This window comes from Pezoporus wallicus, unplaced genomic scaffold (assembly GCF_028554395.1).
Source record: "Pezoporus wallicus isolate ANWC-B61680 ecotype Strahan unplaced genomic scaffold, APGP_CSIRO_Pwel_v1 contig_2, whole genome shotgun sequence".
NCBI classification, from domain to species: domain Eukaryota; kingdom Metazoa; phylum Chordata; class Aves; order Psittaciformes; family Psittacidae; genus Pezoporus; species Pezoporus wallicus.
In genome coordinates this window covers 4364897-4391646 of record NW_026639478.1, presented here as the reverse complement: position 1 = coordinate 4391646, position 26750 = coordinate 4364897, and the positions used below count along the sequence as shown (strand labels likewise).

At 38.6% G+C, this 26750-nt stretch overlaps 1 protein-coding gene across 3 annotated transcripts; it reads left to right on the top strand.

Moving 5' to 3' along the window:
• The first annotated feature begins 793 nt into the window (after positions 1 to 793).
• Positions 794 to 26521, top strand: SOCS6 (suppressor of cytokine signaling 6). Of its 3 annotated transcripts, none has more exons than XM_057414731.1 (2): positions 794 to 1005; positions 24377 to 26521. In XM_057414731.1, the coding sequence occupies exon 2, from the start codon at positions 24501 to 24503 to the stop codon at positions 26103 to 26105; it is 1605 nt and encodes a 534-aa protein (XP_057270714.1). In that variant the 5' UTR covers positions 794 to 1005; positions 24377 to 24500; the 3' UTR covers positions 26106 to 26521. The 3 variants fall into 3 exon arrangements, with proteins under 3 accessions (XP_057270714.1, XP_057270716.1, XP_057270715.1); XM_057414733.1 differs by lacking the exon at positions 794 to 1005 and adding an exon at positions 10144 to 10273; XM_057414732.1 differs by lacking the exon at positions 794 to 1005 and adding an exon at positions 10144 to 10278.
• Positions 26522 to 26750: the final 229 nt, after the last annotated feature.

Below are 26750 nucleotides of genomic sequence, written 5' to 3'. Positions count from 1 at the left end.
TAGCATTTTATTTAAAAAAAAAGGGGGAGGCAAACAAGCAAGCCGGCACGCAGCTGGAGTCGCAGTAGCACAGCTGATGGGGCTGAAGTTTAGCAGCGATCTGTGAAGGGAAGTTAAACACTAAAATAATGCCTATTCTCGTCTTCACGGCATGGGAGGTGTGAAGCAAGATGAAACGGAGGAGAGCGACGGTTAGACCACCTCCCTCTCCAGCACAGCGGGGCCTGCACCGAACGCCCATCTCCGTCGCCTCCCGGGGGGGCGGCAGCGGGCCTGGCCCATCACCGCTGCTCGGGAACCCCCTCAGCAGTGCGGTACCAGCAAGGCAATACGTCTCGCCAGACAAGTAGAGGAGAGTAGCTCCTTGTGAACTTGTGCGCTTCTATAAGCGAGGGGGGCAGCCAGATACCGGAGCGGGATGGGAGGGAGGAAAGGGACGGGGGCTAACAAAGCGTGATTGCCCCCTCCTAGAGCGGTTCCCTGCTGCCCCCGCGGGTCTCCGGCGGCCGTCGAGCCCGCAGGAAGGAGCCCAGAGCCGGGAAGGCAAAAGGCCCGGTCCCCCAGTCGGGCGCTGGGGGGTAGGCGGACCGCGGAGGGCTGCTGCCGGCCGCCGGGGCAGCGAGGAAAGCGGAGGCGAGGAGCGGGGCATCCCAGGCCCCGCTAACACCGCCGGGCTGTACGTGGTCGCCGCCTGCCGCAGGCACGGCTCCGGCGGCCATCGCGGGCTCGCCACCCCTGTGCGCCCCTCCGAGGACGGAGGGGTGGGGGCAGAGGAGGCGGAGGAAGCGGCGGCGGCACGGCGAAGGAGGGAGGGAGGGAGCCGGAGCCGGGCCGGGCCCCGCAAAAGCAACAGCAGCACCAGCTCCTCCTTCTCGGTGAGTCCCGCGCCGCCGCCTCCGGAGGCTGCTCGCCGCCGAGCCCGGATGCCGGCGCAGGCCGGGCCGCGCTGCCGAGGTGCCCAGGGAGAGATCCGCGCCGGGAGCGGGACACCGCGGCCTCCGGTGGGTGAGCGTCCCCGCGGCAATGGGCGCGCCGCGGCGGGTCTTCCACCCCCTTCCCCCGGCGGCAGTAGAGGGCTGGCGGGGAGGAGGGAGGGCCAGGGGATGGGGACAGTGCGGTTAGCGCTTTGCCCGCCGCCCGTCGCCTGAGCGGCGGCCCCGGCCTCCTCTCCCTTTGTTCGCTCAGATCCCCGAGCCTGCGGCGGTGCCAGGCCCTGCAGAGGCACCGGGGCCACGGCGCGGCCTGCAAGGCGGGCGGGTGGGGAGCCGGGCCCGGGCCGCCGAGGCTCTGCCCAGCCCCCCGCTGGGACAGGAGCGGGCCGGGGCCGGCCTCTCACCCCCACCAGCCGCCGGTCTGCCCTGGGCCGCTGAATAAACACGCCCCGCTTCTACCGACCACATTATCGAGGCAGCTGAATTAGGCTGACTCGTCCCCACCCTCCCTGTAACCCGTCTGCAGTTACGGGCCTGCGGGGTCCCCGTCTGCAGCCGGGTGGGGGCTGGTGCGGCGGAGGAGCTCGGGGGCGCCGGTGTCGCGCCGTTGAGATGAGGGTGCGCCGCGGGCTCCCGGAGGGCCGAGGGAAAGAAACGCTGGTTTCTGGAACAGGCAGCACTTGAAAACTTGACTTTAAATCCCAACACCAAACCCCCAAACTTTACTGGCTTATTGTTCCTCAAGCTGCTTCTTGTGTTCTCCTTCCCTTAATGGTGCTGCTTCCCTCGGTAAAGAGCTCCTGGCCCATGCCTACCCGCTTGCTGAAGAAACCATTGAGGTTCTAAGAGATGTAGAGGTTGATGCTTCTGTGGTGTGAGGTGCTTTAGCTGTGTCTTCTTGTCTCCTTTACTCTTTGGCCTTACTATATTTTAAAAATCATCTTAGTTTGGAACACTTTTGTGGAGTACATTACTTTCTGTTAAGGCGTTGGTTGCAGAATAATACACTTCAGCCAGGGAAAGCTGCTCTTCCACTTAGTAAATTCTTGTGCCCTTTTACTATTAAGTGCCAGCCTCTCTTTCCTACCTGCCAGGAATGTTTATACCCTGTCCAGCCTCTTAATACACCTATAGTTTAAAAATGCCTGCTGCAGGCCTTCTGTGTTAGAGAGCTGCTCTCTGCACAAGTGCTTGAGTAGTGCAGCTGCATTTCTGCTCTGGGTGGAAAAAATAGCACTATTTTTGTTTCATGTTAATAAACGCATCCTTGGATTGTAAAAAATATGGAAGCTTCAGTATAGTTACAAAATAAATTACTTGTCTTGACTGGGAGACTTTAAATTACTAGAGCATGTGTAGATATTTTTGGAGTCTTCTGCAGTAAGGTGGTAATTGTAGCATGCAGTTTTATGTGTAACTTATGAAAGGCAAATTTCAGCTTTTTCAGAATGCTTTTCATGAAGTGTTAAGCAGTACTTGAATGGAGTCTTCACTTCCTATTACATATTTCTTGTATTTGTGGCTTTGCTCTGTGTTCAGAACTGAACTTGTACTTAAAGCAGGTTTACCTGTTGTAGGCTTAGTCAAATGTGTATTCCCTGTATCCTGAGTTTTGAGATTTAAGTACAGTTTTAAATTAAAATTTTAAATTTAAAATTAAATTAAAATTAAGATTAAGCTTTAATGCTTCAAAGTATGAATGGTCATAGTGTATTGTTATAGACATACCTGCATTTGCTAACTCCCTGGGAAGGAGTAAGGAAGGAGCACCCACCGTATTGTTTGCAAAGCTTTTGTGTCACTTCATCACACTGTGTATGTGCAGCATCAGAGTGTACATGTGGGTTCAGAAGACATAATGGATAATCCTTAAACTTCCTGAGAACTTGACATACTGAAGTCTGAAAAAGATGTATGTTAATTTAGACTATGCTGTTAACTTCTTTGGTCCTAGATTGTGAAGTCGGTCAGCCAGACACCTTGGGTTACTCTTGGAGGGGGATGTTTTGAAGAAATAACTGCTCCACATTGTTCTGCAAGTAGATTGATTGCACCTCTAAACTCTCCTTAACACAGTAAAGTGATGAAGTGAATGAGCCCTTAATTAACAGATCATCTTAGAAATCAAGTTACTTCTTTCTGTTCTTTCTTATGAAGTCTTCTATAGTCATACAATAACTCAAACATAAACATTAGAAAGACTTTTATCATGTAGATGCCTTGAGTTCAGTACATACTTGCACTATTGCTGGCAAAACCGAGGCCACAGTCCAGGGTAGTCCCTTACTCAAATACTTTATTTGCTATTGCTTTACTGCCCTCCTGGGCCTACACTATTTTGGTAGTGTTTGGATAGTAGCAATGTATAGGGAGTTGTAGGGAGGTGAGTGATAACACAAAGTAGGTAGGAAGGATACTCTGCTGGTATGTGTCTCAGGTTTTTGTTGATAGTGTTTTAATGCATGTTACCAACAAATTAGAGGAGGTAGCTCAAGCAGTTGTGATGCTCCATGGAGGAAAAATAAAGACACAAGTAGTATAAAAGTAAATGTAATCCAATTAAGGATGCAAATGCTATAAAATGTAGTGAGTACAAATTGGATAGGATTGGGATTGAAATGTAGAATAAAGTTTTCTTATGCAACTATCCTGTGATGAAGTATTAAACTGAAATGAAACAGAACTTTGAGTTTCCTCATTTATTGATTGATTTATTTACTTCTAAAGAGAAATAACAGTATCTGGTAATGTCTGTCATGTTCGTGCCAAAATCTGATTTCATTACATTTTAGCGTACACTTATTTTTCAGTAAATACATATCAGTCTTCAGAAGAAAATAGGTATACTTGATGCAAAGCCCCAGATTCTTACATCCTCTTTCCCACTGCCTCCCAATAAGATTTTTAGTAAAATCAGAAAAGGAAGTATCCTTTTTTTTAAAAAAAAAAAGGTCATGAAAATTTTCCTTGACAGTTTTGGGTGGCAAATGATATACAGCAGTATGTTATTTTAGAAAACATGAAGATTGTGCTTGTAATGGAGTATTTATTGTCCATGTTTAAAAAGCAGCTTCATACCAATAAAATATGCTTCTGATACAGCAGAGGTTAAAGATTAATGGCACACAGTAGGTTCTTTCTTTGTTGTTATTTTTGCTTTTTCCTCTGTAAAGAATTAATTTCTGAATTTAAGCTCTATATTACATAAGTTACATGGATATATTTCTGTGTTAAAAAGTTACACTAGTTTTGAAACATTTACAAACTTGTACCTTTTGTATTTTTTTTGTTTTGTTTTTTTTTTCTCTTTTTTTTGTTTGTTTTTTTTTGTTACAGTAGGTTTTTTTTTTTCCCCACTGTAGCTGAATGATCTTATTGAAACAAAAACCTATCACCTACTTCAGCCTCTCCTGGTGGTTAAAATCAAAACAAGCTGGCCTTGAATTATTGCCTTGGGTGAAAATGGAAAGCTGTCTGCATGTGAAGTGTTGTCTAATACATCAAGCATATAAAGAAGGTTACACAGTCTTTGCTGGACTCTATACAGACTGAATTTGAACCAGCACCATGATGCAGAATCTGATTTAGTCTACTTATTGTAAGAACTAAAACTCTCAGATCCAAAGTCATTTTGAACATAAATTATGTTTGTAATTTCTTTCTTAAGGTCACTTAAAAGTTGTACCTATTTTTTTCTTCTACCACTTTTCAGTGTTCTGACGCCTGCTTTTGTCATGTACAGGCATGCAGGCAATAAGCATCTGCAACTCCAGATAATTTCAAAAAATTTTGGCTTTGCAAATCTGACTGCTGTTCATTAGAGTCTGTAATGTAGATTTAAGGACCCATCTTTAGATATTTTTAGTTAAAAAAAAAACCAGTGATTATATGTCAGGAAATTTTCTTCTGGAAAGTATTAAGATAACATACTCTGAAAATTATTGGCCCTTTTCTGTGTCCTTAACCATTCACGTAATATTTTGGTCTCTGAGGAACTCAGTTGGCTTTGTTTGTGACAAGAATGTAAGCCACATGTTACCTAAAAAAATTATTCCTTGATTGCTACATCACCAATAAAGCTATGCAAGTTAAATATGAGTCTTTATTTGTTTAGCACAGGTGCCTATGTATTGGCTAACTTGTTCTGCCTCTGACTTAAAAATTCTATTTAAGGAAAATGAAAAAAAGTCTCCTTGCTTGCAGGTAACCCCAATGTAGGCATGCTGTATATAGGCATTTCTGTCCAGCTCTCCAAATACTGTTTCCTATTGTGTATTTATAGGACACATAGATCATGAGATGGTTCCTAGCCTGTGTGAAACAGCCTTTACTTTTTGAACCTGCCAAGTGCAATAGGTTGGCAGTTTAAAAAAAAATCTCAGGTTTGTAAAGTATGTGGGTTTTTTGTTACAAACGCCAAGTAATTTTACTGTAAACCGCTGTAAAAACAGTTTTGGATGGAAGATATTTTCTCTTGCAGGGAAGGTATAAATAGTAGATGGTAGTCTTTTCTTCAGCATGTGTGAGGTGATCTGTAGTAAAAAAAAAAAAAAACAACAAAAAACAATGAAAATGAACTTATGTGTGGTGTTAAGTAAATCATAGGGATATGTGGTATTTTTCTGTGCTTCCCAGAGCAGTGTATAATCAGCAACTGTATTTGTATTATTTAACTTGAATAGTATATGGTAATAATCTGTAAGATGACTTGTGTAAGGTTTTGGTGCTCTCAGCTAGCAGCTAAATTGATTAATTTTAGGATTTGAGATTCCAAACTTAATACCTTTAGTATTGTTTCTCAAGGATATTACATATTATTTAATACATAGAGTGCCACTCTTGATGACAGAATTGCTGGAAGTGAGGATCCATTCAGGCTTAGTTTTACAGTGGATGATCTCTGTTTTTCTTGAGTAGTTTTATTCTTAATTAATCTTGACATTCTCTGGTAAATGTGCTAAAACAGCAGTTTGTAGGAGTCTTGAGTAGGTGATTGTTTTTCATTCTATAATGCAGTCTGCATTCCTTGGATAGGTTGAGAACAAATTAGTAGGCTACTCCAAACATTTCCAAAGAATGTTTGTTTGATCCCAAGATGTCTCCAATGCAGTGGTCAAGTTCGGTTTCCTTTTTGTTCCTTCTGAGTTAGGGAATTCTGTCTCCTCTGACTTTGCCTCAGTAAGTGCTACAAGACTGGGCAGTTACAAGCTGTAATGCTGACTTCGATTTTGGCATCAGAAATGGGTTTTAATACCCTTGGATTACCTTTCAGTTGGTAATTGGGCATCGGATTAGAAGATTTATTAAAACAGAGAAATAGAGACTGGTGGCATCAGGGCAGAGGTGTTTGATTACAGAAGGTGTGCCTTCTAGGATAAGATTTGTGGAAGCTGTACTCTAGAAACTGGGTAGACAGCTTTTCTGGTCGACTCCATTCAGGAGCTGGTGGGAACTAGGCGAGTAAGGAATTCTCGCAGGATTCACTGAACAGAAGCTGTTTGTGCAGGCATACTGGTTTGGGTGAAACCTGTGCTGGGGAAGTTTTCGAGGCTGGAATTTTGGTCAGCCCAATGGGAGTGCTCCAGAATACTTGGTTTGTGTATTAAGAGGTATGAGTTGCTAGTTTATGTGTAAGATCTTAAGTCTGGGTCTGTGTAAGGTAGGTACCTAGTGGCTTTCCTTTTTTCCTTCACCTCAGAGTTCTCTCTTTAGTGGAAATCGGGCAAAACCAATGCTGATGCAGTGCTCTATGAAACACTGATTTTTTTTTTTTTCTCCTTTTCTTGGTTTTTGAAAGAAAGAGAGCTTTTGGTTAATAGTAAATAATGTTGGGAAGTAATAAAGGATTAGCATAGGCCTTTGGCATACTTTGTGCAAAAAAAATCTAGTTACTTGGCAAAATACTTGTGTGTAAATACAGATATTCCACAGTTCCTTAATAAAGGGATAAAAAAGAGTCTATACTGACTAATGCTCTGGTCCTGTTTGCAGTCTAATCCACTGGTGGTCAAAAGACAGTGAAGGGAAGTTGTTACATCAGTTCTGACTCAGATGTCCTGTATATTACTGAAATAAGTGCTTTTTGGAAGCAGCAGTGTTTAAAATGTTGTTTGATGTGGAAAAGAGTAACAGAAATTCTATGTATCAGCATTGAAAAGTATGTATCCTATTTTTTTTAATTGGGCTAATATATTTTTTCATTTTATTTATAGCGTGTATAAGTTTAAATGTATGGCAGAGAGAACAGGATTAAAAACAGTCTGCGTGCGTGTATGTTACTCTTACTTTTTCATGCTTGAAATTTCAAGCTTAGCTAGCTTTTGCAGCCAGGCTTCTGTACTCCTGGCTCTGCAGAAATTTGACCTTGCTCTGGAGATAGCTTTCTTAAGGGCTTTGAGTTTGTGTAAATCTCACAGAGCATATTACTTCATATAGACAGTGAGCATTTTATCTTAGATTCTGCATGTGAGGATTTATACACCAATGTGAAATTGCTCAGTGTAAGGCCCCAGCTCTTCATGTGCAAGCTAAACATAATGTATAATAAACACTCCTATTGATTTAAATGTCTCCTCAAAGTTAATTAATCTTTGCTGGGTTGGGATTCAGTATTAGCAAAATCAGATTGTTTAGGGCTGTGTGGAAGATTATTTTCCGCTTCTGTGGAAAATTATTAAAAAAACCCAAAACCCACCACCACCACCCCAAAAAAAAACCTGGAACAACCCACCCAAAGTCATCCAGTGTGCATTAGGGCAAGATCATGTCTAAAAACTTTCACTAAAATGCTCTCCATCAGTTTCTTTGGCGTGGTAGTGAGATGTTTCCGTCTGCAGGTGATTAGAGTGTAGGTGTAGGAGGAAAAAAAGAACTTCCTGATTTTAATAATGAATAATTAAGAGTCTCTCTAGTTTTGACCCAAAATTAGAAAATTTGCATGTAGAGTAAGCTTTTTCAGAACTGGTATATTCTTGTAAATCTAAGAAATTAGGACTTCATAAAAAAGAGGGCTAAGCAGCTTCACCTATGCAGTAAAAATTCTGTTCTCCTTCTGGTAAGTGTGCTAGTTGTGCGGTGTTAATTTATGTGCCTTCTTAACACCCCTTTTAAGGATCAGTCAATTTAGAAAACCTGTTTAATGTTTCACCTTCTGTTTTAAGGGAAACAAGATATTAATTCTCTGAGATTAGATGGAGATAATACTCTCTGTACAGGTGGGTTTACCCCGTGTCTTTGACAGTTCCTCGAGCACAGCCATGTCTCCTGTTTCTCGTATATGTTATGCATGGGCTCAAAAACATAAAGAAGATAATGAGTTTACCATTTGTTCTTATTGGGCCTCCTGCCAGTGAAAATGGGAAGGGAAATATTTTAAATACGCAGTATTTTATAGTCTTGCTTTCCCAAATGCCAAGCTTGGGTTACTCTCTGCAACAGGTCCTAAGACCTTGGAGGGACAGCCAGGATGAATGCACCAGGAGCCAGCGGGCACATGCTGGGTGCAACTTCTGTTCAACTGATCCAGGTTCTACTGCTGGAGAGTGTTCCAGCAGCATCTGCTTAATTACGAGAGGTACTCTGTGAGGAAGAAGATTTCCTCTTAGGAAATCCACCTGACTGAAGACCCCCAGTCTTTAAACAGAAAGAAGGAAGTCCTCTTTCTCTGCCCCCCTGCCCTATTTTGTTTTGTTGTGCTGGCTTGTCTGTAGACTAAACCCTGCTTTCTGTTTCACTGACCATGAGAGATTGTTCTTCAATAGCCAGTACTGTTTGGCATTCCATGTATAAAATCAGTTAGATTTGAGGTTGACAAATGGTCCTAACCTAATCTTCTTTATGTGGTTTGATACAGGTACCACCTTTTTTTAAGTGAGGAATATTCATTTAAAAGAACACAACAGTTTAGAAGGATTGTTTTCAAATGTCTCATTCTTGAGAATTAGAAAGCTTTCAAACTGTCTTTAAGTTTATTTAGCAATTGGCAGGCTAGCTTATGAATCATGTAAAGTCCAAAGGAGGAAATAAAATGCTGGGGGTACTGGAAATAGAATATATTGAAATAAGGATTGCAATAAAAATAATTTGGAGTTGTAATAGTGGAAAAGAGGACAGAATTATGAGCCTTGTCTTGTTTTTGTATTCTGTGCTCCTAAGAAATCTGATGATACGTGACCCTTCTGTGGCAGTATTGTATGAAGAACATTTTCTGATTCTGAAGATTCCAAAACTGATTTCAGAATCAGTAGTGAAGTGTTAAATATTGTATTATTGTTTTACTTCTGTATTGGTTCATCAGGGTGAACGTGTGAGTAGCTCTGTTAAAATCTCTGCTTAGTGTTGAAAAGTGAGTGAAGCTTCTGCCTGTGCATGCCTCCCTGCTCCAGCCCCTCCAAATTTAGAGAAGCTTAAAATAATAATTGTAGTACTCAAAAATGAAGATGCAGACCATAGGGAGCTTGTGTACTTATCAAGTATTATCAAAGCCAGTAGTTTTATGATAAGCATTTATTTAAGTACAAATAGTGGGGAAATAGACTTTTAAAACAAAATGGATACTAGTATTTATTTTCAGATTGTTGAAAGTCAGCTTAAATTATGTCTTGTATCCCTCAAAAGTGTTTTTTTCTCACTTCAGAATATACCAGACAAATCCAGCCTACTAAATTTGCATGTACTATTTTTCAGAAAATTTGATTAAAATTATTTTTTTCAACTTCCCAGATTAAGTTGCTTCTGTGTTGTACAAAATTTTGACTGCAACTGTTTGAAAAACTCTTTCAGTGTTTGTTAACTTTGTCTTTTTAAAAATGCAATTGTTTTATGTAGTAGTAGTGGGAAATAGTATGCTTTCCTATCAGTATGAGGTACTAAGTTACTTAAAGCTTTAATTTTTATTTCATGAAAAAATAAAATGGACAAAATTTATCTGCAATGAAATAAAACACAAAAGTATATAGCAAAAAAATTCTCTTGTCATTTACATGTACAAGTTTCACAGATTGCAAGCAGTACAGGCTGCATTTCCCAGTGATGTAAAATACAGGATGTAACAGCATGGTATCTAGAGCCCTCGTTCAAAATGTAAGACAACCAAGTTGATTCTCCACTTCTGTCCTTTCTGTATGAGGGTTTCCCTGAACACCAGCCTTTTGGCTGCTCTGTAGTGTGAAAAATTATTCCTTCTTTTAAAGCTCTTCTGCAGAAGTTAACTGAACTGGAAAAGAAAGGGCTAGAGATAGTCTGTTTTCTCATCTCAGTGAATTAAGCAACTGCCTTGGAGAGGGAAAACCTTGGACTGAATTTCTGACCCATTTCATCCTGCATCTGAAACTTGTTACAAAGTAAGGTATCTTAATCAAGAATGAGTAAGAATTTCCCTTCCGCAATTGCTAGGACCACTATCCAAGTTGGTAAAATTTGTAGTTTGATTTCCATTGGTGCAGTTTACTTACGTGATCCTGAGGGATACTATGATCATTTTTCCGCTTCTCATGATGTCCCTGAAAAATGGTTGCCATTGTATTTTATGCAGCATGATTCTGTGGGGTGATGATGGGCAGTCTTGCAACATGCCTAAGGAGGTAGGTGAATGCATAGCCAGAGGTAGGCATTGACGCTGTTCTGTACTCCTGCTTTTAAATGCAAAAAATAAGGCTAAGGGCTACTGAAGAGGTTTTGATAATGATAGTAATAATAATATCTCTCTGAACTTTGGTACTTTATAGATTAAGCAGCTCTGTGTATGTGAAGAGGAGAAGGGTTTTGATGAGCAATATTTTGAGTAAAAGATTCTCATGTCTGTGTAGCCTGACTCTTCCAGTGTGCCCTAAATGCTGTTGTTTTTTTAGAGGAGTTGCTTATTCATAGGTACTGAACCCCTGCCCCTCCCTGATCTTAACATGGACACAAAAATCAGATGGTTTATCTCCATTTATGTAAGACTGGTTGTAGTTCTGACCTTTGCAGTTTGTCACAATGTACTTTGCTTTGATTTGTGTTTTTGGAAAGCAGGCCATCAGCCTCTGATCTTTATTGTCAGAAGCAGAATGTGGTACAGTTGTGAGGTTACTCTGTGCCCCACTGCAGTCACCAGTTTAGCAGACTCAGAGTTTGTGTCATTAATGGTTTAAACTCTGGGCAGAAATATTGTAGGCCTAATTGTTATTCTGAATTTACATTCTTTGCAGGTTGTGCTTTCACCAGTGGTTTAGAACTAGTCTTGAAGGTTCTAGACCACTTTCACCAGTGATCTGGAACTACTCTTGTTTTGGTTCCAGGGTTTCCATGGGTGTCTGTATGGATTTTTATTTTTTTTTTTTTTAATTACCTTCCTCCATAACTGGTATTTCCCCTCCCCCCTCATCTTTCTAACTCCTTGAGATATATACCACTGATGGATCTTCTGCTTGTTATCTGACTACCTGATATGTTTTTTACTATAGGATGTGATTCATTCACTTACTGCTTTGCTATTTATGAAACAGTTGGGCTGAAAAGACTTTGTAAAATATCTGGCAAATTGTAACCTTTAAAGAAAGTCAGGAAGTTGAATCATGACTCAATAGAGGACTTTGATAGAAGGTACCTTGAAAAGTTAGGTATGTGCCCACAGGATGATGAACCTCCAAGGACTTGGGTTTACCTTACTCCTCCATTGACAGCAAATCCCTGAAAGGGACCACAGCTTTTACCGATTTCCTTCAGTGGGTGGCAGTTTACTGTTGCAGTCAGCTGCTGGAGTTAAACTCATTTGGTTCTGTTGTCATCTTGTACTTTTACCTGGAGAGATGGGGGAGATTTCAGATTTAAGTAGATACCCATTTACTCAAAACCCCAGCAGGTCAAACCACACCCCCCTCCCCCCGCCATCACTCTACATCATAAAAAAAATCAGAATTCATGTTTTGAATTATGTAGCCCTAAGTTGGCCTATTATTCGGCTTATGAATCCATTTTGAAAAGTATAAAGATATAAAATTGAGCTCTCTGTCATGGCTCCTAAAGTGTTGAATAGAGCACTGAATGCCTGAGCATTATTATATAAGTGTCAGATATAGAGACAGCAAAAATTTCCTTAATGAAGCCAATAATTACATTGTGAGTTCTGGAATTTGGATGTTAATTAGTATACTGTAGGTGATAGGACCATACATTTTAAAGGGTGGTGAAAGGTAGAATTAGTGTAACACTATAGTCCTGTATGTGAGGTGGCAGGATGGAGAAGAGAATTGCTTAGGCAACCTTTCTGGCTTTTCTCAACTTTTGAGTTATTGAACTTTGAACTTCAATGAAATTGTTTAGTGTGTTTCCTCTATAAATAGTTCAGATAAAGGATACAAAATGATTTTTTTTTCTCAGTATGCTGTTGTTCAAGAGGGAAAACACAAAAGATTTTACTCCTTTGTGATAGAAGTTGTGTGTGATTATTTTAGTGAATTTTCAAGAAAGTAAAATTGATTCTGGAACTTACTGGTCACTTCAAGAATAATCTCAAATTTTGAACTGATGTAATACATAGAAAATGTTTTTAATTTTTGGTATTTTTTGATAGTGATTTCTTGTCACAGTGGTATAAAAAGTATTGGTTTTAACTGCTAATGGGAAATTAAAACCAAATCATAGTAACAAACCACTTTTGCTTCTAAAGAACATAGTTGAGATACTGGCAGTTGGAGATAAGCAGTTTTTCTGTTACAATGGAACAGTTATGTGAAAGGTGTCTCTGAGGAATAAAATTGTTTCATGCCACTTTCCTCGTTTTTAGAAATGTTTTGAGTTCCAGAGAAAGCTTTTCCTGTATTTAGAAATGTCCACGCAGATTTATATATATATATAAATAATATATGATTTTTTTGCTATGGCTTCTCCCTCAGCTGAGACACTACTTGTTCTGCTTATTTGATAAAACTGTATTGGGCAGTTCTGAAGAGGCTTCAGGGCATACAGGCAGGAGGAGCCTTGCTTGGTTGAGTTTGTTTCTATATGAAATAATGCTAAAACAAACTGTAGTCTTTGAATGTGAGTTTAACTCTGAACTGTTCAGAAGGGAACTTTGGTTCTTGGGTAGCAGCTTGTGCTTTAGATGAGATACTACATTACAGTATTTTATCTAGTTGTTATTTTAAAGATGGAAAGGTCTTCAACTAAAAATTGTTACTTAAATGTAACCAATCCTTTTTCATCTCAGGTAGTTCATGTTTCACTGAGTGTCAGTTTCTCTTTCAATGTGTTATACAGAATGGTGCATATACTTTCATATTATACGCAAGTTATGTTTGTGTTAATGGTGTGCATTTGTAATAAAACAATTGGTTATTAATTTTGAAAAAATGTCACTGTTTTTAATAAAAAAGAATGAACAAAATTTATGTGAATTTCACACAAATGAGATTTCTTTCATATTTCATTCGTGGAAAATGAGGATAATACCAGGTGTTGGGTTTCTGACAGAATTTTCCATTATTAGAAATTAAATATACCAGCAGATTTATGTGTATAAAATATGTATAAAAAAGCAAAGTGATGGAATAGGGGTCTCTGTGGTTTTGAAACTTACTAAATCTTTGAGCTGTATGGCAGCCAAATGCCTTGATATGAGGCAAGTATTATGTAGTATTGACATTAAACCTTTTCATATGGTCTAGGGGAGAATGGTGGATCTTTGTGGTATCTGTGTAGCAAATACATTGCATTTTTTTTTTTCTTTGATAATTTAGTGAAGAAAGTCCAAAACTAGAGGTCAGTCTCTTCCTCTCTGTGATTCTGAGGAATGTCCTTATTAACTGCTTCTTACTCCTTGGCATGTATGTGTGAATGCTGTACAGATGCTGTGGGGAAGAGCTATCTTTCTGCATTATTTCTCTTTAATCAAGGTGCTATGCTCTCTTTCCTCTCAGACCATAAATGGGTCAGCTTAATCCTTCCATTTATGTAAAGGGTTAACTGAGTTATAAAGGATTGCTGCATTTTAGCTTAAATTGAGAGGGTAGAGTGTTACTTTCTAATGAAAGAAAGCTTTTATTGTTATTGAAAAAAGCATGGTAAAAGTGGTAGGGTGATAGCTGTAAAGAACTCAGATCTGACCTGGTCATGCAAATTTAAAGGTTAATTCAGCCCCAGTCAGAAACAAAACCAGCTGAGGTTAATTTGAAGACACGGGTGTGGCCATCATCAGTCATGAGATCCAAGGCAGAATGGTAGGTACAAAAGCAGTATAAGACTGCAGTGTACTGTAGTTTGGTCAGGCCTTCAGAGAAGCTGAACAGGAAAATGACTCTTACTTCGAGCACAGGTCCTCCAATTGTAGAACATGACTGTGCTTCATATGGTGAAGCGGAATCCTCTGTATTGTGAATTTGCAAACTGGACTCTTATTTCAAAAACTTGTTTCAGCTTTTGTTCTATCTTGTGTATGTGTTAGACAAATACAAGCTTTGTGTTAATAAATTTAGCTTTTACAGTTTTAACAATATTTCTTTTGTTAGTAGTGAAATAGATTAGATAACTAAATTTGGATTATTGCTTGAAGAAAAGCATGTTCTTAATTAAGTTTGGGGGTATTTTTACAAAGGTGTTTTGTGTTTTTTTTTTTTCCTGCTGGATATTTTGAAAATAATAATTTTAATTTGTACAAAATCTTTTTTCTGGTTTTGCGTACCTTTGATGCCAGGTGAATGTTAGAATGTTTTGTAGAAAAAAAGGTCAATTAGATGTTCCTGATTGTCTGTCAAGTAAGCATAAATTGAATAGGGAAGGTGAGCAGTTACTTGCTGGTCAAGATACCAGTTTTACAAATATATGCTGTCAAGCCACCTGTTGGCATGATAACGTGGCTAGGAAAATGTTTAAAATAAAAGTATTGGTTTTTTTTTTTTCTGTGAATGTAACTCTCTATCTCTCTTGATGTGTTGCTTAGGTTTTGATTTCTGCTGCTCAAAAAGAGAGTATCCCATGTTGCACCTTAAGGAATGCATAATTATCAGTCATACTTGCTTGGTGCTATAGTATGTAAAAGCTACTTCCTCTATTTTTGTTTTCACATCAGATGAATTAGACAGGAGCAAACATGATTATAACAAATTAACAACTCATAATTTAGGGAGAATGGCAATATTAAAAAAAAAAGATAAAAATACTCAATTTTTATTCCAAGTAGTATAGTGAAGTATATGGTGATACTGTGTAAACCTGTTTTCAGCAGAAATATGGTACAAGGCTTTTCCTTCTGTTACTTTTCCTGTCTTTTCCTCCTTTCTCTCACAGTGTCTTCCTTTCTTTTCTAGCATTATTCTCCTGCACACAGACATGCATGTACATGTGTTAACTTGGAGGTGTATTTTTGTATTGCCCATTTGGTACATGCCCTATAACTGCAGGGTGTATCCATGGTAGAAGATTGGCTTGAGAAGCTGAATGTCCTGACAACACTGTAAGAAAGATAATTCATGGGACCTGTTTTATGTCTCTTCATCAAAATATCTGTGTTTTGGAAGTTGGCCACAGTGACGGTGTTTCTCTGCTTGCTGTAGAAATGTTAGCCTAAAGTGGCCCAATATAAACTTCGAAAGTGAAACGAACATCAGTACAAGTCAACATGAAGTGGTAATATTCAGCTGTTGCCTGTCTGCTAAGTGTTTTCTTCCCTTTTTTGGGAAGGGCTGGAAAATTGTTTCTCACAATTGTTATTTATTCACTAATATTAAAAGAATACCAGATTATTGCTAGCCACAAAAATCACTTTGAGAGAATAGTCTGCTTTATTATTTCTGCCTTTCTGGCGTATCCTTTAAATGGGTGGACAACATTTCTAAAACTGCATTTTGAAATTCTGGGATTCAGAAAACAAGTTGCATTCAGAATTGGGTTTTAGTGTCGGCATCTGTAAAGTTAGATAGGTAATGTTCTCTTCAACACATGTTCCAGGGTTTAAGCATTAGGCAGAAGTGGAAATTTTTGTTCTTGTGGAATGTCTTTCCCATTCTTCCTTTCATTTTCACTGTATTAATTTCAAATTTCTGTTGTTCTCAAATAAGTAGGCACAGAATCTGTTCTTTGCTGAAGGCAGTTTCTTACTGTAAATTGTATACTGGTTTCTGCAAGTAACTTTACAAAAATCTTACAGCAAAGTTCTTTAAAAACTTATTCCTTTTTACAGAACATTGTGTTGGTGCTTCTTGCTAAATGAGAAACTCCTTTATAGAGCATTGTAATCTTAGAAGTTTTCAGACTCCTAACATAACTGAGTAAATAATTAATAACTGTATGAGGACTGCATAAATATGTTTGATAAGCAGTAAGTCCTCCCTGCTATCATGCTGTGGGTGCTACCATACCTTGTAACAGAGGAGAAACATTTCTGTGTATCCACCTTCTGTCAGGACAGAGAGGTAGGCTGGACCCGTACACAGAAATGAATTCTCATACATCATCTCCCAGGAAATCTAACCTTTGCTTATGAAGCTAAACTTAATTTTTGCTGACAGCCTGCTGCAAGGCTGGCTGCTGCAGTCTTGTAAAATAGCAAGAAATGAAAACTGAGTCTGACTGAGCTTTATTCTTCTTCATCTCCTTTTTCACAGCTGTGAAAAAGAAAAAACAAGGTTTATTTGCACTCAACAGATGTGCTTTCCTGCAGTGAAACACATAGCAGATTTTTTAAGTGACTTCTCTCATTTGATTCAGCAAAAATATTCCACTGTTCTGTTTTTCAGTAGCTTGGCATATGTAGCTTCTGGGTCATTTTCATTTGCTCTTTTACCCCTCACTGCTAATTCACCAGGGTCTTTAGAGCCAAGTTGTAGCTTTCTTTTCCCTGTATATTTTCAGCATGCTTGAAAAATTCGTAAGCCGTATACGTTGTTATCAGATGTCTGTTCAAAAGAAAGTGATGAAAGGTGGTACTTGTGCCAGTCTTTTAGTAAATGTATAAAAAAAATACAATCTGCTTTGTTCCCTGTTGGTTCCCAGTTGTTGAGAGATGTAGTAAGAGTGGTCGAAGCAGTTACTGTTCTGGCTGTCATCCACCCAACTCCCCCAGAGTTTCCTACTCCAAAAGCAACAGTGGTGGTATGATGCTGTCCATGTTCTTGAGCTGACACCAGCTGATAGAAGCTGGTGCTGATTTCAGTTTAAAGTACCGAGTTAGTGTGCCTGTAGTAGCTGTGGAGCAGATGTGCACCCCAGTCAGCCATCCTTATGTAAGTGAGATGCAACCTTGGGAGAGGACTGTTAGTGTTAGTAGCAGTTTTTTTGCTATTGTAGTGATGAGATTATTGTAGTTACGAGACTGTATATGCACAGATGAACTGTAATACGGAGATGCCATTTAACACCCTTCACTTACTCCCCAGAGAAAAACTACCAATCAGATAGAAATATTCTTCCTGCGACCAAATACGGGAAAGAAGAACAGGACTTACTGCAAGCAGCCATGGATTAAGTAGTGCTTACAAAAAAAAAAAAAAAAAAAAAAAAACCACAACAAAAAACCCACAAAAAAGTCAGGGAAATCCATACGTTAAGGAGCATCCTTTTTCAACAGCAGGCCAGAAGCAATTAGTCAAGGTATACAGACTTCTTTGGCTTTGCATACAGTTAATTCTATTAATGGTGAAGAAAAATCCCTTTATTATTATCTTATCCCACTTTTCTACTTATTACCAAAGGCATACCTTGCTTATTCTCTGCTATAGGTTGCTAACTGTGATTAGGGTTACTCTGTATGTTGTTAGAACATTATTGCCCATATAATGTTTTCCCTTTAAGCTTTGTAAAAGGAGGGAAAAGAAGAAGAAAAAAAAACCACCACCAACAAACCCAAGAAAAAAAGCAATGACATGACTTACTGTTGTTGTTTTTGTTTGTTTATTTTGAATTGTAATCTGTGTAATGCCTATTAAATTATACTGGCCTCTAGAGAAGCTGACAGTACTTTCCCTAGCTGTTCATATCTTAGAGAGTAGAAGTTTAAATTTGTGGTGAATGACATCTAGTCAGTGTTCAGGTCTTTGATTAGTTAGCTTAAAAATAGGCATCTTTGAGAACTCTTGAATTGTTATGAGTATAAAGTACTGTCAGATGATTTTCTCATCTGTCTTTTACCTTATTCCAGTTTTATATGAAGGTGTACGTCTGAGCTTCTCCACGCTCTAGAAAAGCAGGTATGCAGGAGAGGATGAGGTTTTGTGTAATTTGCAATCTTACATTAATGTTCATTCTCAAGCCACTACTAAAATCATCCATCTTTTTTGTTGTTTTCAAGGTATAAGATTATTCAATGGGGTTCAGATTACTTCATTTAAAGACTCTTCATATTAGAGTAATACAGTGAAGGAATTTACTTGAAGCTCTGGGAAAGGAAAAGAACCTCACCATCCTAAGAATGTTGACAGCTCCTATAGCGAGAAAGCTGAATGTAGTTTATATGTTCTATCAGAAACTGATGGTATTTGGAACAGATATTTAATCTTTCTTAATGAGTATTTTATGTGTAGTTTCTGTACTTATAGACTGAAACTGGTAATTAAATACATGGCAGGAAGTATCTTGAGCTAGTATTTTCTGTTACTGGTTTGAAGAAATAACTTCCAGTGATCCAGACTTGATTTTTTTACTTATTGAAGTAAAATCGGGTATGGAGAACAACTTCTTAATAATTTTACATACATAGATTTAGGAACTCTGGAGTAAATATAGACTCTTATGAATTTCTGAAATATAGCACTTGAAATTGGTGTTACCTTGTGTGCCGAACCCAGGACACCTTGAGATGCTGTTTTTGAAACACCCTTCTGAGTAATGCATGAATATATTTCAGCAAGAGTTTGGAGGCAGCAGGGGAACAACATCTCATACTTCTGCAGATAATTAGACTAGGCTTCATTATCTGACTGTAGTGAAAACCTGTTGCTTGTCATGCCCCAGGAATGCAGAAACTTTTTTATCTTTCAAGGTATCTTTAGTTATTTTCTTTAATATAAATAATTATGTTAAAAATGCAGTAAGTTGAAGTTGTAAATTATGTAGGTCTTATTACGATTCAGTATAAGAATGAAGATTATGTATTTCTAGTGAACAGCCAGACTTCTCAGGAATACTGCAGTTGAAAATCAAGTTCAGTGCTCCACTGTATCAATTTATGGAAATAAATGAGCAGATTAACATTTATTTAACAATGTAATTTATATAGGAAAGTCTTTAAGTTATCTGAAACAGCATTGATTAATAGTTCCAAGCCATTTTATGATGGTATTTTTATTAAACTTGTAAAAGGTGATTCTTCGTTCAACCACGAGTTGTATTTTGCTGTGTGTTTCCAGTATGATGTTTTCTGTCCTGACTCCTAAAAGTTAATGTTTTATTTCTATAGCAGTGTATTCTTGCAGTATTGTTTATAGTATTTTTCTCAGGAAATGAGTGCACCTAACCTGAAGGTGTGAAAAAGATAAGAAATAAATAAAGGTCATATAAATACAAATAATCAAACTTTTTGTTGGTGTACTTTTGTGAATACTGCATTGAGATAACTATGTGCTGAAAATGTTTTGTAGCATCAAACTGACTAAACTGTTGACTATTCAAAGGCACAAATGGATTTACATTTTTTAAACTTCTGCATTTTTTCATAAATCTGCTTAAAACCATGACATTGCTGCTCTTCAGATTTCAGAGAAGCAGCTTATAAAGTTTTTGCTTTAATTCTTTTCACTAATAATTTCACATTTATATGTAATTAATACATATTGTTATTCTTCAAAATAAGGCATGTGAATTTAGTTATGATTATTTTTATAAGCACAGAGGGGCCCATGTTGTTTGCTGGGTAGTAATCTGGCAGTCTGGCAATACGGTAGTTTTTGTCTAGAGGCCTGTGTTTTGTCAACCTGCATAATTTTAAAATTCCAAGATGCAGAATTTGTGATGAAAGTTCATAAGGCAGAATTTCATTTTGCCTCATTAATCTGTGTGTTAACATCAGATTCTCTTGTTGGGTCTGATTAATCTCCCATTTTCAATATGTATGTTCCAGGTATTACTGTGTACATAGCTACCAGGCTTTGGCAGTACATTGGCATAGTTCAGACTCTGTTTTTAGCCAAATATACCTGCAAGAAGAATTTCTGGAGGTATCTCTACGCTGTCTAAATTCACTGTACAGCAGATGGCACTGGAAGAGCACATCAGTGGGAGATTTCAGTGATGCTATAATTCATACAGAACACTAGCAAAGCTGTTGCAGTGCTGAGGGTTGTGAAGAAGTTGAATAGCTTGTTTTAATGTATTCCTGGAAGGGGTGCATGCTTGGCTCTTCTGCTTCAGCTCTTCTAGATGTAGCCAGTAGAAAATTCTACACTTGCAAGTGTATGAGTGCGTCATGTTGAGGACTGGTTATACAGTACTTTTAAACACATTAATCCACAATGCAGAATTACTGTTACGTTTTTAAGTATGTGCAAATAAAGAAGAGTATATGGATCAATTAGTATTTTATTTCATGGTGTATTTGCTTTCTGCTGTCTTGGATAAATACGTGTATGAGGTATCATAAAGTAGAGTGGTTCTCATGCGGAAAACTTGTTTAGAGTTGTGCTCTCATTTGTAGGTGTGTTCAGTTTATTTTGCAGAGCTTTGGCTGCAGCCTGTCATTGACTAGATTTTTATCATCTTTTCCTGGATGAATGAGCTGGACTTTTAGATATATGCATGTTGTTCATGTAGTTTGTATTTGAACTTCAAACCTATGTTATTTCTTTATATGAAATGTTACAATGATACAAGTAATGAGTTGTGCATTAGGACAGTCGTGTTTTGCTTGATGAAGACATTGGCTGCTAAGGTAGATTGACAGATGTAAACCACTAGCTCAAGCAGGCTCAGGCACATTCAAAGTAGAAAATTTTTTAATTCTCTGTGCTGCCATAGAGATTTATCTGTTGAGATTATTTTCAGATACTGCTTTTTCATTTGTAAAGCAATACATTTTTATACCGAAAGACTGGTATGTGATAAAAAAAAACAAAAAACTGTTCTTTCAAGTGAGCTGTTAAGTCTTTTAGTTATGGAGAAACTGAAGAAATGTTGTTCCTTCAGCCAGATCCTAGGGAACTAGTTATTTTGAAGCACACCAATAAAAAATATATCATGAATCAGATGGTTTGGGTTTCTTACATCTCTCCCCAGTCAGCAGCCTGGTAGTGTTATTTTATTTTCTCCCTAGGGTAGAAGGCAGATTTTACTTTGTTTCATGCTTGCTTTTTCAGGGCTAGGAATTGCAAACATTATGATATACTTCCCACAAGGATGGGGGTACATACCTGATGAAGTGGAAATAGTATCAGCTTGTGGATGTCAGAAACAGTTGGAGAAGATCATGAATTTCACAAGTGAGGTTAATGTGAGGATTCCCAGGCTTCTGGTAGTACTTACACAAAGGCACAGTTAAATTTATCAAATGAACAAGCACTCTGACTTTGTCAGTTTAGAAGCAGCATAGAATCCTGAAGTTAAATTTTTCACTCATTTTGTTAGGTTATTTCAGTTATGCATGATGAAATGAAACTGCAGATTGGTAAGATGGCAAAATCCAAATGGTTTAGGAATAGAAGGTCAACAAAGCATTTCAAGTTACTCTTCATTGATATGTAACTGTCCCTTTATCTGTATCTATAGCGTTTTCTTAAAAAAAAACCTGTACTTTGTCAGTTATTCCAGTATGCCAAATTTCAGGCGTATAAAACTCACTAAATGTGTTCTGCTCATGTTTGATTTTCAGTACTTCTGTATTTGCCAATTATTCGAAACATATGGAGCTCATATTAAACATCAGTAATTTAAAACGTTAAATTTTATGGCTTTGCATGTATCTGTCATAAGAAAAGGAAAATAAAAGTAGTGTCTTAACTTCTGAAAATATGTACACATATCCCAGTATCATCTTCATGTTTTTTCAGGTGTCAGAACTCCTGGTACCACAGGAATCATCTTAAAAGTGGGAGATTAGCAGTAAACTTCTAATAAAATACTTGGTTTTAACATTTTAATATTTATTTATAGCAAGAATTGGTTCTTAGTCTTTTGTTTAGGAAACAGGTTCTTTCCTAAAGGCATGTTTTCTTTGCTGATGGCAAGTAAATCAGTTTATGGGAAGAAATTTTTTAGTTTCTCCCCATTGAGAGAAAGTGCTCTTTAATTTGGTAATTAGGAAAAGGAAATTGAAATCGCCTAAGATACTCTAAAGATGGACCTGGAAAATGTCCGAGGTTATGGCAAAGACAGAACGGGTCTTTGTGGTGGGGTGATGCATAGTGTAGGGGATTTGAAGACAGGACTAGGGTACATTTCTGAGTAAAGCAAGCATTAGTGCTTTTGCTGTTTGAGAGCAGTGTTCAACTGCCCAGCAGCAGGGCTTTACTCAATTTTTGTCAAGGTATTTTGAAGTTCAGAATCCTTAGATGTGTTTTAGTTTGCTTTGGATATGATCCTTTAGTCTTTGTGTACTTGAGCACCACAAAAGTTGGGCTGGATAATAGTAATAGTCAATGGATTGCTGTTTGATTATAGTAATAATTCTCCTTACAAGATTTTATGCAATTTTTGAGTTGTTATTTAAGAAAATCATGTTGTTGACTTGATCAAATTAATTTCTGTTCATGCCATTATTTTCTCAGTTGCTTGTACTGTGATACCATGGGTGAAAAATGTGGAAAAGGGCAGTTTTGCTTTCCCCTCAGTCCCCCAAATTCTGGAGGGTTTCTTGAAAAAATTGGACTCCTTCACTTGCCATGTTTATTAGTCTGGCACCAGGCTCACTGCTGCAGTTTGTGCTGCTCATATCACACATGTTTGGAGGTATGTGGAATAATGGCTATTACTAATGGTAGAACCTACTTCTGTGGCAGCAGCAGCTTCTGTTTCCCCTCTCTACAGAGCTGCTTGCTTTGGAAGGTCTAACTAATATTAAAAACACATAAGCCCCCACCAAACCCCATAAAACCACCCTCCCACCCCCAAAACCACTGCAGCCAAGCCTCAAACAAAAAACGAAAACAATAACAAAAAAAAAAAAACACCAACCAGCCAACCAAACAAACACACACAAAAAAAAAAACAACCCGAGCTGAAAAGTTTAATTTGTGGAGGGGGTGGGTACATGACTGGAAGAAGCCAGGTGGGAGCGGTTGGCTGGGCTTGGAGCAGATGTGTCCACTTACTCTTGGCAGAAGTACTGCAGGAAGAAAGCTCTATTAGTACAAAGCAAGGAGAGCCCGTGATTTGACCTCCTCTGTACTTAAAACAGTGTTTGGAAATTAACTTTTCTTGTATGGAAGTTCAGGAGGAGACTTCTATGACTTGCTCTAACCAGATGTTACTTTGCTGTTAATGTGTGTCTCTTCACTAGAGTTAGTTTTCCTAGAATTATGTAGCTATTTGAGTATTGCTCAACTTTCCTTTGTAAAGAAAGTGTGACCTTGTTAGACCATGTTTTAGGAATAATTAGAGTTTAATCCTCTTGGATAGAATATATAGAGTATCTTTTATAGTTTTATCATCTATAGTGGGGATTTTTAGGAGCCTTCTGAAAGAGAGGGATGTTTCTGTGCTTGAAAATTTTATGTACAAGCACATATATACATATGCAAAATTCTGTATACATGCATTAAATATATGTGCCTATGAGTGTGACATAACGTGTGAAGGAGGTAATCCTCCTTCTCTGCTCAGCTCTTTTGAGGCCTCACCTGGGTAGTGTGTCTAGTCCTAGGTTCCCCACTACAAGAGAGCAAGTCCAGCAAAGGGCTTCCAGAATGATTAAGGATCTGGAGCATCTTACAGGAGGAAAGGCTGAGGGAGCTGGGCCTGTTCAGCCTAGGAAAGAGAAGACTCAGGGGATTTGATAAATGTGTATCTGAAGGGAAGATGTCAGGAGGATAGATCCAGACTCTTCTTGGTGCTACCAGGTGATAGGACAAGAGGCATTGGGCAGAAATAAAAACACAGGGAGCTCCAGCTGAACATGAGGAAGAACTTCTTTGCTGTGAGGGTGACTGAGCATTGGAACAGATTGTCCAGAGAGCTTGGGGAGCCTCCTTTCCTGGAGATAGCAAGAGCCATCTGGATGCAATGTGCTCTAGGTGACCGTCCTTGAGCAGGAAGGTTGGACTAGATGACCCCTGGTGGTCCATTCCATCGTCAGTCATTCTGTGTATATTTTATAAATAGCATGCTGAAAGAATAAAAAAATAAATGAAAGGGGGAAATCTCCAGGGCAGATATATCAGATTAATTCCTCGAGCCTCATTGGTTTCCAAGTCAGCTCTCTATATTTACTTCTGTTTGATGCCCACTAAAGTGCAGGAATTTCTGTTTTGTTTGGAGGGCAGAAACCCTTATGGATAATTTAAAAAATATTTCTTTTGTGAAGTTAATTGTTTTTTATTTGTTTTCAGGAAATGGCTCTTGAAGTTAAATGAGGCTGGATAAACACATAAATGAAGCAGAAGTTGCTCTGCATGTGTTAGGGCTATATCACCACAAGCACTGCTGATCAGCCAAACTTGGTAACTTGTCATAATGAAGAAAATTAGTCTCAAAACAATTCGCAAGTCCTTTAACTTAAATAAAAGTAAAGATGAAAGCGACTTTGTAGTGGTTCAGCAGCCGTCATTAAGTGAATTTGGAAAAGATGACTCCTTGTTTGGCAGCTGCTATGGTAAAGATTTGGCTAGCTGTGAAGTCAATAGTGAAGATGAAAAAGGAGGCAAAAATAGATCAAAAAGTGAAAGTTTAATGGGTACGTTAAAAAGGAGGCTTTCAGCAAAACAAAAACAGAAAGGCAAAGGCAGCACACCATCTGTAAGCTCTGCAGATGATGACACCTTTTCTTCCTCATCTGCTCCAATAAGTTTCAAAGATGTGCGAGCTCAAAGACCTCTGAGATCCACTTCTCTCCGTAATCACCATTACAGTCCAACTCCGTGGCCCCTTCGACCTACAAATTCAGAAGAGACTTGCATCAAAATGGAAGTCAAAGTCAAGGCCTTGGTCCATTCCTCTAATCCAAGCCCAGCACTGAATGGTGTTCGAAAGGACTTTCACGACTTGCAGTCAGACAACGTGTTCCAGGAACAAAACAGTGTGTTAAAAAATACAGAATCTCAGAATGGGGACTTGCATCTTCATATTGATGAACATGTGCCTGTAGTTATTGGATTAATGCCTCAGGACTACATTCAGTATACTGTGCCTTTAGATGAGGGAATGTATCCTTTGGAAGGATCACGTAGTTACTGTCTGGATAGTTCCTCACCCATGGAAGTTTCAACTGTGTCTTCTCAAGTGGGGGGAAATGCTTTCCATGAAGAAGAGAGCCAAGTGGATCAGGATGTAGTCGTTGCACCGGATATCTTTGTGGACCAGACGGTGAATGGTTTGTTGATTGGTACCACAGGAGTCATGTTACAAAGTCCAAGAGTTAATCACAGTGATGTCCCTCCACTCTCACCTTTGCTACCTCCAATGCAGAATAATCAAATCCAAAGGAACTTCAATGGATTGAATGGCACAGATGCCCATGTGGCTGAAAGTATGCGCTGCCATTTGAATTTTGATCCTAACACTGCCCCAGGAGTTGGAAGAGTTTATGATTCTGTACAGAACAGTGGTCCTATGGTTGTGACAAGTCTCACAGAAGAACTGAAAAAACTTGCAAAACAAGGATGGTACTGGGGCCCCATTACACGTTGGGAGGCAGAGGGAAAATTAGCTAATGTGCCTGATGGCTCGTTTCTCGTTCGAGATAGTTCTGATGATCGTTACCTTTTAAGTTTGAGTTTTCGTTCCCATGGAAAAACTCTTCACACTAGAATTGAACACTCAAATGGTAGGTTTAGCTTTTATGAACAGCCAGATGTGGAGGGACATACATCTATAGTTGACTTAATTGAACATTCAATCAGGGACTCTGAAAATGGAGCTTTCTGCTATTCGAGATCTCGCCTGCCTGGATCTGCAACTTACCCAGTGAGACTGACAAATCCAGTATCTCGGTTTATGCAGGTGCGTTCTTTACAATACCTGTGTCGTTTTGTAATACGTCAGTACACAAGAATAGACCTGATTCAGAAACTGCCTTTGCCAAACAAAATGAAGGATTATTTACAGGAAAAGCACTACTGAAAGCTTACGGGAATCATGCATCTTGCACTTTGGGAACGACAACAACAAAAAGAGATTGAATTACAGTTTACAGACTTTCATTGCTATCAAAATCTTTTGCTGCCATAAAAATATTTCATTTTTGTGTGTAAAAGAGAAGTAATGCATTTGGATTTATGTTTGTTTTGGGGGGGTTGTGTATTATTTTGGGGGGCTTTTTTTTTTCAAGAATGATCTCAAGTTTATTTTTAGAAGTGTGAAATAGCTATCTTTCATCAATGTGCAGATTAATCACAATGTGAATGATCAGATTCTCCTTAATTTCCCCCAAGTCCTTTGCTGCTATCCACTGTGATTTTTATGCATTGAAAGCACATTTCATGTGTATTCAACAATAAGTAAAACTCAAATGAAACTTATTCAATGGATTTCCCCCCCCCCCCTGCTTTAAGATAGCCTATTTGAAAAAAAAGATCATGGATAAAAAAAACATACTGGTATTCTAAATTACAGAATTTACACCTATGTTAAAAACAATTCCCCAGTATCCTAATTATGAATTTCTATAAGATATGCCCTAATACAGAACTTACAGTGAGAGCTGTGTGATAAGAACATAGTTATGCAGCATATCTTTGGGAAAAAAAAAAAACACCTTTCTCCTCA

Bases quoted from the DNA above. Each gene is read 5' to 3' on its own strand.
- SOCS6 (XM_057414731.1), top strand. From the start codon at position 24,501: ATGAAGAAAATTAGTCTCAAAACAATTCGCAAGTCCTTTAACTTAAAT.